Raw genomic sequence first — 12,307 nt, forward strand, 5'->3', positions numbered from 1 at the left:
GGGAGGGGGCTGATGCCGCCTGGACAAACAGATCTGTTTTTATTCTTCTTGTTAATGGAGCCTTCTTGAGAGAGGAGCCAGCTGCCACAGCTCAGCCCGAGAGGAGCGGCGCTTCCCTTGCTGGGTGCGGGGGGGTGGCCCCGGGCAGCCTGCGGGCTGCAGGTGCCCGTTCCCGGGGCAGGGAGCCGCCGGGGGTGGGGGGGGTAGCCTGCGAGCGAGGGGGCGCCGGGGCCGCCCCCACACAGCGACCGGGGCTGGGGCCCCGCGGCCACACAAGTGCAGCCCGCCGCGGAGCAGGGAGCCGCCCCCGGCCCCGGCCGAGGTGCGAGGCGGCGGTGCCGCCCTGCGCGCCTGCAGGGGCGAGCCCGGAGCCGCCCGCGCCCGTCGCTGCGGCGAAGGCGGCGCGCCAGGGCCAGGGGACACACCACACGCCCCGCCCCGCCCCGCCCCGCCAGCTCCTCCCGCCCGAGCGCCGCCGGCCGGCCCGGGCCGCGCAGCATCTCTGCCGCCCCCCCGCCCCCCTCCCGGGGACCTGCATCCCGCTCCGCCAATCAGCGGCCGCGCTGCCGTCTCCACGTGACCCCGGCGGGCAGAGGGACCTGCTGCTTCACCAGCGCCAGAGGGATGCGGGCGGCAGAGCGGGCGAGCGGGCGGCGGCGGCTCGGCTGCGCAGCGCCCTGAGTGCTCCCGCCGCCCGCCCCGAGCCTATGGCCGCGGCCCCCCCCGGCCGGGACAGCCCTGCCCGCCGGACCGCGCTGCCGTCCCTGCCCGGCTCGCCATGCCCGGGCTGCGCTGCCTCTTCCTGAGCCGCTGCTGGCCGGGGCCCCCGGGATGCTGAGCTGCCGCCGCGCCCTGCCGCCCGCGTCCCGACGTCGCCCCGCTGTGGGGAGCCCCTGGCTGCTGCGGCTGCTGCGGAGTTGAGTTGAGAAGTCATGGTGCTGGGGGAAGCCTCCCCCCCTCGGCAGTGCGGCGGCGGCTGGACACTTTGCGATTGCTTTTGCTGGCTGCTGCTGCCCGTCATGTTACTCATCATAGCCCGGCCAGTGAAACTTGCAGCTTTCCCTACCTCCTTAAGTGACTGCCAAACGCCCACCGGCTGGAACTGCTCTGGTAAGCTGCACGCCAGACCCCCGCGACCTTCCTCTCCCTCTCCCCGCTCCCAGCCTCCCGCCCCGCCGATCACAGCGACCCCTGCACAGTAGAGCCCTTTGCTGCCCGCCTCTCTGTAGCAGAAGCCTGTGGACCACAAGGGAGAGAGGGCATGGATGCCTCAGTACCCTGCACCCCACACTCCCTCCCCCAGATACTTGGATGGCGTCCTCTCGACATTTCGGGGGTGCTGGTCTTTACAGTTCGGAGCCTAAACACAGATCCCGCAAAGGCTCGATGCTGTTTTGTCTTGTATTCCGGGCGGGGGGAGCAACAAAAGTTAGATCCGCGAGCAAGAGAGAAATAACTTGAGGGGAGAGAAGGCAAGAATAAATCTAGCAGGGGCTGTCTGGGAAATGCTGATCCCCTGCAGAAAGTGCCAGGAGTCTGGGGCTGGGTCGTCTTTCCAAGAAACAGCAACTCCGATGATGATCTGGAAAGCTGATCCTGCTGGGTGAAGTCTTCTTTTTCTTGCCGCTGGTTCAAGGCATTTTGATTTTTATAGGCACGGCGTGCGGGTCTCTCGCTTGCTTTAGTTTTTTGTTTTTTTTTTCTTTTTAATTCACTTAAACCCTGTAGTTTCTGGAGAGAAGTTAGCAGAGGTAATGTTTATGGCTGTCAGATGAACACACGCAGGACCAAAGGGCAAGGGCGGCTAGCTGCAAATGATCAAGAAGTAATGCTTCGCAGGCGATTTCCTCGATTTCTTTTGAAGGCTGCAGTTAAACAGGCTTTCTTCCCCTGCTCCTTCATCTGATCACTTTCAGCCCGGCTTGCCTGACCGAGTCCAGGTGAAATATACTGGTGAATAAAAATGATGCTAGGAATGAGAGGGTCACTGCCCTTTTAGATCAGATGGCTTGTACCTAACCAGTTTAGCTCTTAAAATGATGAGAGCACCAATACCTGAAGTGTTATTTACCATTGGGGGTTTTTTCAGCACAACCACTGCTTCTGTGTGTGGCTTTTCTCATTCTAGCTGATCACTCACACTGTTCTTTTTGGGAAGCCTGTGTGTGTGTGTGTGTGTGTGTGTGTGTGTACACACACACACACACACATGTCTGCAGATACATTAACAAGGTTTGCATGAAGCAAAATCCCCATCTCCCTTAGTGACAAAGTGGAACTCAGCGATGTATGGTGCAACCTGTCAACTTTGTGTGTGTGCATGTTGAAAATTGGAAGAAAAGTGCCATGCACAGGTTATAGACAAAAATTTAGCTATACTGTATGCTGGTTTTAAAAGATCTGAATGTTCAAAATAAAGTGGTCTCAATTTTTTATTCCTTAAAGTGATATTGACTTTTACAGTGAGTTTCATGTTTAGGTGAACAGTCTGTGCCTTTCTAATATGTGAAGTAATTTTGAAATTAGACTTTGTACTAGCATTCTGAAAAAAAATACCTTCCTTCTATGTATAGCATAGAATATATTGCATAATATGTTGGTGTTGAGCAGCGATTTTTTTTTTCACCATGGATTCTTCATTTTTAATATGCAGTGGTATAATTTGGAGCACTAAGATGTTAAAAAAATCAATAGGATTAAATCTTAATGGATTTGGAGTCTAATATAGCTGTTTGGTTTAATACCTCACTGCACACTGTCAGAGTAGGCTGGCAACTAGTGAAATCTAAAATTCATGCTGGCATCCGTGAGCTGAATCTTCAGCCAGATTTGTTAGTTTGTCTGTAGAAAATGAAGGAAGAGAGCTAGGTTCACTCAGCAGCTTGTGAAGAACCTGGCACCCCTCCTGTTAACTTAGAGGTGATCAATCTTCATTGGAATCAGACAGACCATCACAGAAAACACACAGCCTGTTTATCTTTATTATAAGGGCTTTGTGACATCACTGTCTGGAGAAATTCCATGTTGGACATGCATCCAAAATAACATATTTCCATGCAATAGTGGATAAAATGGTATTTACAACCTAAGAAAATAAAATAGTCCAATTACTGGATGGCTTTTGAGGAAATGGAGTCTGTTTAATAGAAAAAAGTGTGCTTGGGGGTGTGAGGAATGAGGAGTAATAGGAAGACAGGAGAGAACAATACAAAAAGTAGAAAATTGATAACAGGGAAAGACGGAAACATCCAGACTATTGTTTCATCTACAAGGTTATTGTATTGCTTACATTAAAATGCAGAATTGCCTGTATTGTTCTTCCTACCAGACCAATGCTGACAGTATTTTTCTCTCTATATTTGAGGTTTTGATGACAGAGAAAATGATCTTTTTCTCTGCGACACCAATACCTGTAAATTTGATGGGGAATGTTTAAGAATTGGAGACAGTGTGACTTGCGTCTGTCAGTTCAAGGTAAGATGACTGATATTTCATTCTTTAATTCACTAATGAGAATACAAATCAGGGATCTCTCTTTACAACCTATCACTTGGCAATTTATTTCTCTACATGCAGAGAAGTTAGAGGGAAAACCTGGCAGCAAATATAAAGAGCTGGCAGGAGAGCCAACTGGTGTCAAGAAGACATAAGTTTCTCTGGGAAAATGCAGATGCTATGGTTTTAAATGTCCCTTTGGGGTCTGCAGCTTCAGGTTGTGCATTTATGATTTTGTTGCTGTGCCCTTTTAGCTAGAATTTTCAATCCTTTCCACATTCATCAGTGTTACAGACCTGGCTTTATACCTTCAGAATTCTGATCTAGTTAGGGAAATGGATGTGTAATGTGCTTATACAATATTTTCAGGAAGGTTGCATAGTGGCAATGCTTACTTATCTACTCTATAGCTCAGATTAGAAAGAAATTCTACTGTTCTAAAATCAAAAACTTCTGTTAGGTTTTCTATAGTTTTAGAGGGTTTTATTGATTTTTGTTTTGTTTCCTTTTATACGTTTTCTCTCCCCTACCTGGTTGAATCCAAAGCTCCAGCATTCTTAAAGTCACACAATTAATTATGAAGTATTACTTCTGACATATATTTTAGCCAACAGCTGTGCTTTGCTTAATTATCTGACTACATATCTTGTATATTAAAGAGTTTTGAGTATGTACCAACATATGTGTACATACTGATGTCCTAGTTGTTTCTTACATTTTGAGATAGCTTTATTGAACTGTTGAACTTTTAATACCTATGTACATGTTTACAGTAGAAACCCCCAGGCATGGTTCAGTACTGTGCACATCTGTAATGACTAATTTATCATTGAGCTTTGATAGGCTATTCACTTTGAAGTGTGACAAGAATTACTTACATTGCCGGAGCCACATACATGTTAAGAAAAAAATCCAAAAACATGCATGCATCAATTAAATAAGTGGTGGGGCGAGGGCAGGTAGAAATGTCTATACAGGAACACAAAACAACTGCTTTACTAAATCTCCTCCATTTAGCCTTCAGTTATTGTATTCTTCCATTTCTAGAGTTGATACATATGGGCCATGTACTTTCTATCTCTAAATTTTCCTTTCCTGAGAAAATGCTATATAATGTGATCAACATCTGTGACTTGATTAGCACTATTGCCCAAAGGGAAGATACCACTGAGGATGTCCCATTGGCATTTAGATCTCTCACTGTCCAGATAAAACACTAAATTCTCGTGTTTGATTCCACTTCGGTATTGGCAACTAATTTAAAGCAACAGATCAATTGCCTGGGAGGAGCAAACCAAGACTTTGCTCACGGCAAGGGAGAGAATACAGGCTAATTTTTCCCATGGAAAAATACTAATTATTGGTGAGTTAGAATAAACAAAGCTCAGAAAAATCATTGGGATGCATTGTCTTGTATTTGGGAGTTCAGTGGTAGCTATACCGATGTTGGAGAATGGCAAGAGAAATAAGACATGATACCAGAGAAATAAGACAGATATGGGATAATGCTTACAATCATAAGTAAAATGTAAATAACTAATGAGGTGATTGTGGGTCTGCTCCAAACCCCCTAGAAGTCAACAGGAGCTACAGCACTGAGCATGGACTTGCCATGTAGGCTACCAGTGGTGGATGCTATATGTGTTTTGCAAATACCTGGGTTGATGCTGGCACTGGAAGGTTGTCACAGTCAAATGAATCCTTTTGCCGTGGTTAAACCTTTTACTTCAGTAGATGTGCAACTGGGAAGGAGCTTGGCTCATCTTGTAACTTCAGTGGGTTGACTGGAAACAGGAGAAGCACTGCTGCAGCAGAAAATTAATGACCACTAGAATCAGACTGAGTAAATGTGTGGTATATAGGGCACATTCATAAACCATATACCTTAAGTGACTGGTTTTCCTTGCTCAGAAATCAGGCCTCTGCTCCACAAACATTTCTCTAGAATGAGAATGAGTAAAACAGTAGAGGACTCCTCATCAATTTAATTGCTCTTTAATATTTCTTTAGAATATGCTGGGAGCTCTAACTGCAACTTGAAAAAAATGAGGATTGAAAGCTAAGTTGCCTCTACACTTCTTAAATTCTTAGCTGGGCATGTCTATTGTCTGTTTTTTTATAATGTTCCTACAAATAGCATCCTACCAAACATGGGGTAAGAAAATCCAACTTCTCACTATTTTTGTTTGAAAGGCAGATTCATGAGGGGTGTTTCAGTTCATTTGAGTAGTCCCCTGCCTAATGTGGGATAAGGAAGTCAAAGGCCTTTCATCACAGTGACTCTTTTGCTCTTGTAATACTGCAGAAATGTAGACCATGCATTAATTTCCCATGGCCATTGACATGTAGATCAGCAGAGAGCATCAAATACACAACTCTTTCAGTAGGAACAGAACTTAATTTCTCTTTATGTTAGAGCACAGTCCCATGTATTAATATATCAGGCCAGTACTTATTCCCTCTTACTGGACCTCATTGTCAACTACAGGTAACAACCTGATTTTTTTTTTCTGATGGCATCATAAAATCATAATCTCCACAAATTAGAAAGGCCTTTATATGACTGCCCTTGAATGCATTGATCTGGCAACATCTCTTCTTTTTTTTTTTTTTCCTTGTTTCTGACAATATGAAAATGCCTGAAGGGATGCTGAGGTATTTCAGTTGATGCTGCATTTGTTCCTCTGTTTAGACCCTAAACCTGTAAATATTTAAATACACAAGTAACTTTCCTTAAGTGAATAGTCAGTCAACTTCACTGGGGCTCCTTGCATGAGTTAAATGACTTGGGCCATATCTACATTGTAAATTTACCATATTCGAGAGTAGTATTTTTAAGCATGCTACACTATTCCATACACGCTGCTTCCTAAAGTGGAAGCCATGCAGATGCATCAACCTAGTGCTTTATGTGGGCTAATTAACCCTGCTGAGTAACAGTGCCAATTAGCTCGGTCATGCTAATTAGCCAGCATGGATGTGGCTATACTGCTTCTGGTTTAGGAAGCAGCTTGCTCAGAACAGTGTAACTTTCTTGATGTCACAGTGGAACATCATCCCTTCTCTGTGTAGGCATGGCCTTTCATTTCTAAGGGTTTATAAGATTGAGTCCCTTAGTCACCCAACTCAAAACCTTGTATTACATTACTGAAATATGTTCCCCCATACTTTGTTTGCTCAGAATATATGCAGTGTGGTGACAGTATTTATAATATGACACTTATGACTGTAGGAAACAATCAAAGTTTCATAGCAGTCACTTGAGGAGGAGTTATACAAGTATGACAGCTCCTCTGAAAAATAAACCTTTTAAATAAATAAACCTTATAGAGCCTGCTAAAGCAATATCTTTCTATGCTTTTGATCATGAGCATACAAGATTCCAAACGCAATGAAAAGCAGTCATTGGCAGGTGTGTAGGATATGTTCATTGTTCTTTCTTGCTTGAGCTGCACATATATAATTTAAAAAACGTGTTTGAAAGAGGGTTCCACAATGTGGCTCTGTGCTGTTGAAGTCAATAGGCGTTTTGATGCAGAGTTTAATGAATGGTGCATCGGGCCTTATGTCACAGAATGGAAATCTAACTGGTTTTTAGGCCCTGGTGTACTGTGCCCTGAACCAATGCCAAAAATGTTTTGCTAGATTGAGAAAATGCTGACAATCAAAGCCTGTTTTCCTACTATCCTCCAGGACCAGAAAGAAATACTTTGTGCCAATAAAAAAGCTGCGAATGCCAGTTTTCCATTGTTTGTAAAGTAGGAGATGCCAGCTGTAGTAGATCATTAGATAGCCACTTATTAAAATCTCAACATTGTATTGCTACCTTTTTTAAAATCTTCAGTTCAGATATGGCTTTAGCAAAGCTTTCAAAGCCACTTGACTTGAAAACTAAAGCTTGCACCATCTGAAAGCTCCGAATTCCTTTGTTCCCTGTTGTTGAAGAGCTGCTTCACATCTTTATCTTTTCATAAGAGTAACTGTTGCATAAAAACAAGGAAACAGTTTATAGGAAATAAATAAATTTAAACTGCAATGAACTTAGTTTACAGAGGAAAGAAGAATGTGTTACTAATATACGTTTACTTATTAACACAAGTTAGTGAGCACATTGCTGCCAATCACTTGTAATAATGGCTAATGTGACATTTGGGTCACATCTTGCACACCTTGTTCATTCAGATAGTTACATTAGTGTTAAGGTGACAGTTTATATACAGCAAGTAAGATTTGAGCCTTCATACTTTAAAAAATACAATTGATTGTGTTAATTGTCTTGGTAGACTCTTCCAAGTCACCCTCAAGCTTTGTTCAGATTATCACCGAAGAGCTTTTGGATGAAATTGGCATTTTTGTCTTTAACATTGCTCAGATTTGGAATGTGTTCCTCCAAACAACATACCAGGCACTTTTTCACCAACGGTTTTTAAAAAATCTCTGAATTCTCCCCCACCTTTTTTTTTGCTTCATTCCCTTCTAATTAAAAAGAAGAGGACTTGGGCATCAGGCCTAGGAATTTTAAAAATATATATAACACATAGAGAAAATGTCATTTGTCTTGGCCCAATCAAAATGTCACTCTGACCAGCTATGAATAATTTCTTGGCTATGTCTCTGTGTGGAGTTTTGCAATTAATACAAAACATGCAATTGTATGTGTTAATCATTTCTCCAGTCACTCATATATAGGCAGATTTGAAATTCATATCTACGTAATTTCTGTTTCATACTATATATCACATGTATTAGCACATGTAAGATACTTTATGGACTAAGACAGCTAAATTGGTAGTTTGACTTCTTTTTAATTTTTACTTGGTTTTAAACAGACATGATCATTTGTAAATAATAATCTTGATCATTACGTTTGTTATAATTAAACAATGAGGCATATCAGGAGTATAGTAATCATGAGATAATCATATCCCTGGCATAATTATCAGGTACAGGGTACATCCAAGTATCTCTAATGCCTTAGAGTGTGATTATCTTATGATAACTACACCCTGTAGGTTGCCTAATTTCTGTTATCGAATGGAATTATTCTTTAGTAATATGAACAAAAGTGGGCAAAACTGGCCCTTTTTGTGATGGAAGAAAATAAAGCAAATAGTTTATAATGCCAAACAGAAGTTGAGTTGACAATGTATTATTTAATCTCTGTGTTCTTTAGAATGTTGACTCTAAATTCCTTCTAGTTCTGGCTTGATGCCTTCTCTCTGACATGGAGAGCTCTGAGCTTTAGGTAACATTATAACTAGAACTCATTGAAAAATGTCAGTGTTTCAGAAGATTTCATTTTTGTGACTATTTGTATACACACACACACATTCTGCTTTCTACTCAGTTATAATTATAACTATGCAGAAATAATTGTTTGTCTTCTGTGGAAAGATAATGAGTTGCCCTAGTGAATAAGATTATTTGTTTATTTTGTCCGTCATTCGGTCTCTGAGTGTAGTATTTTAGAGAGAGATAAGAAACTGCGTAGTGGACTGTTATGGAATGGTTATCTTGTATAGGTAATTTTTTTCCTGTCTGCCACCAATCTGAACATGGCTTATACTCTGTAGGATGAGTTGATATTTCTTTGATTTTTCTGCTATAGTCCTCTTGACAACTTTAGATGTGAAAAAAATGAACAGCTAAGAACCAGTTTCTGAATTTCAATTTTCTGTTTTGATGGTGTTTTTTAACTTATCAGAGTAGGCAATGATATGACTTGACACTATGTGTTATTGTTTTTGTTCCTAATTGCATTGTTTCTTTTTCCATATCCATTAGTGCAGCGGTGACTATGTGCCAGTGTGTGGCTCCAATGGTGATACGTATCAGAACGAATGCTACTTGAGACAGGCTGCTTGCAAACAGCAGAGCGAAATACTTGTGGTGTCACAAGGATCATGTGCAACTGGTATGTAAAGTATTCTTTGGCTATAACTAGAACTAGGTCTGCAACCAAAATAACTTGTGCATTGTGATGACTGTTTATTATTTTTCTTCTGTATTAACTCCAGTATTAATTTACAGACTTGATCTTATGAATTTACTGTCACTCATTCCTTTAAAAGGAAGAATACCCCAAAAACCCTCAAACAAAACCTGTTGGCTTTATTCTGAGGATGGTGTACAGCAAAGTTTCTTTCCTAATAATTGTCTGGTGTTCTGCTGCATTTAACAAGATTAATACCACTAACTGAAAATAGAGATTAAAGGAGAAGTTTGATTAGGTGGACATTTGGACTACTACAGACCTCTCCATTCTGAAGAAAGTGGAATATATGTTTTATTGCATTTAGTGCTATTTCTTACATGTTTTCTTTTGTTTCAGACTGCTTCCCCATTGGTACAAATTACTATAGCAATACTGGCTGTGAGAAATCCATGCTAGTTTATACCAGGGGAAGATTTTGCTCTTTATCTTTCACTCAGCTAGTGAATCTATTCAGTGATCTGTTCTGTACTTGTTGGGAGATTTCATTGAACAGTACACAGAAAAGGAATATTATTTCTCAAGGCATCTCTCCTTAAATCCAGGCACTGTGAAATGTTTGTAGTTCTCCTTTATCAAGCATATTGAAAAGTGAATGAGCAAAATCTGACATGAAAACTGGCTTGCTATGTGCAGGAGTTCTTGATGTTTTCCTTTTGTGTTCTGTACTCATTAGAGCTGGGCAGTGAAGTTAACTTGAAAAGAGGAGAAAGAATAAGTCTTTGTTCTTGAGAGAATTCTTTAAACTTAAAGCAGAATTTTTTTTAAGGTTAGAATACAGTAGTCAATAAACAGTACATTAGAAAAACTTTGTTCAGTGCAGTAATCCGTGTTTCTTGCACCTCAGAGAAAATAAACTTTCTTTTTGTAAACTATGTTCCTTCCTAGCCTGTTACCAAAGAATTTTCAAGGGAAAAAGCACATGCTGTAATGTTCTTTGTCTAGAAATTGGTATTACCAGCAGTTCAGTCAGGCAATCTATTGTTGTAGATGAAGTCATTTTAGTTTTGTTTTTTCCAGAAGGGAGGACCGACTGGGCTGTTTTATCAGGAAAAAAAAGAATGGTTTTCTATCTTACTACTTCATTACTTAAACTTGCTCATTGCTTGCAATAGCCACTTTGGAGAGTTTCTCTCTGAAGGTCAGTGAGGATCTCAGAAACAGAAAAGAAAAATAAGGTTTATTGAGGTCTTGAATGTTAGACTTCTTTGTCCTCCTCAAAAAGACATACCTCACTTATGGGCCTGATCTAGGAGCAGATCTAGGAATTTTGAAAAGGGGGCTGCAGCAAAGAGCTCGCTGAAATGGGGTTGTGACCAGCAGCCAAGACCAGAGCTCTTGGTGGCAAAGAGTTCAGCGCGCGTGTGCTACAAATTAAAACAGAGTGGGACACATCACTGATTCATTGCTGGCCTGATCCAAATCCCGCTGAACTCAGTGGGTGACTTTTCTTGCTGCTTAGGAATTGCTAGATCTCCTTGAATAGGTCTATACTGTCCCAGTGGGAGGACCTCCCAGCACATCCCACGCACCTGTTCCTGTTCTTACATGCCAACCCTGGAAATGCAGCAGTGAAGCTATTTCTAGCCATTCTCAAGCACATCAGGGACTGAGGTCTGGAGAGTGACTGTGGGTAAACACACCTGTAGGCTAGGGACAGACATTACACACAAACTGGTTTAAGTGATCAGAAACTCATTTAAACCTGTAACAGAACAGATGTTCAATGCAGATAAACCAGCTTGAGAATGGTTGAAACTGGTTTGAGATAAACCTGGTTAAATGTAGTATCAGACTTATCTGATTTGGCTCAAACCAGTTTATGCAATGTCTGTCCCAGACTCCTTGCTGGTTGAAGATAAACGAGACACCCCCAGCATTCTGGCATGCTGTCTGGGCTGGGCAGGGCTCTCTGCTCCACAGCAGGGCTGACCCCTCCCCTCTGCTACCTGGCTTCAGCTCTGGCAGAGACTTGTAGGCACAGCAGGGTCTGCCTGGCATCCCCCTGCCCTCCCCTCCCCTCCCCCCCCCCTCCCCTCCTTCCCCCCCCCCCCCGCTCAAGCAGGAGATCCCCACCTCCCTCCCATCTCTCACAGCAGGGACCCCAGCCCCATGGACCCTAGGCATGTGGTATTCTAGCTAATGTAGACGTGTGTGTCTTCAATTTCACTGGGACAGGCAGACAGAACAGTGACCGCTTAGGGCTATTTGGAGCTAATCAGCAGGTCAGCTGGTAAGCTGTTTAAAACAAGTTTGAAGTAATGGTGAGAGGCTGTTGTTTTGCTGACCGGGTGATAAACAGTGTTATCAGCCACTTGCTGGCTAGCTCGCCTGTCAGTTTGCTGCAGACTAAGGAGGGAGGGAATTGAACTGGTTACAAACTGGTTCAGCCTAGCTAGGTTAGACTAATCTGCAAAGATTGAATCAGTTCAGGCTCCAGCTTTCTGAATGTCAGTGGAGCCACTATGGCTAGGGACAATTGCATTTCCAGGTTTGTTTTGTGTAAGCAAGAGTGGCTTGGTGGAGCATGCTTGGAGATATCTCGCCCAGTTCATGTTAAGGATATAGTGTAGCTATCTCCCTTATGAATGTAGATAGAAGAAGCAGAATGTTGATCTCAAGAGTACTTGTCGCCCTTTCTAACAGAAAAAGGAGCACTGGACAAATATATCAAAATTCCCTGCACTGGGTAGGGTAAGAAGAAATTAGCAGGCTGCTCAACCCACAACAGAGATACTCACTGAATACCAAGTAAGAACAGCGGATGAATGAGACAAAACCTTCCATCAGGGATGGCTAGGCAGAATCTGGACTTGAAAT

The 12,307-nt window shown here is 42.7% G+C and overlaps 1 protein-coding gene across 1 annotated transcript in view; it reads left to right on the plus strand.

Moving 5' to 3' along the window:
- The first annotated feature begins 631 nt into the window (after positions 1–631).
- TMEFF2 (transmembrane protein with EGF like and two follistatin like domains 2) overlaps positions 632–12,307 on the plus strand; it is a 228,098-nt gene continuing 216,422 nt past the window's right edge. Inside the window, exons 1-3 of the mRNA XM_019492342.2 lie at positions 632–1,110; positions 3,365–3,474; positions 9,280–9,409. Of these exons, the coding sequence (XP_019347887.1) occupies positions 933–1,110; positions 3,365–3,474; positions 9,280–9,409 (418 nt within the window). The 5' untranslated portion in view covers positions 632–932. The remainder of the gene's footprint in view (positions 1,111–3,364; positions 3,475–9,279; positions 9,410–12,307) is intronic.

The sequence above is a fragment of the Alligator mississippiensis genome, chromosome 4, assembly GCF_030867095.1.
Source record: "Alligator mississippiensis isolate rAllMis1 chromosome 4, rAllMis1, whole genome shotgun sequence".
In the NCBI taxonomy this organism is placed as follows: domain Eukaryota; kingdom Metazoa; phylum Chordata; order Crocodylia; family Alligatoridae; genus Alligator; species Alligator mississippiensis.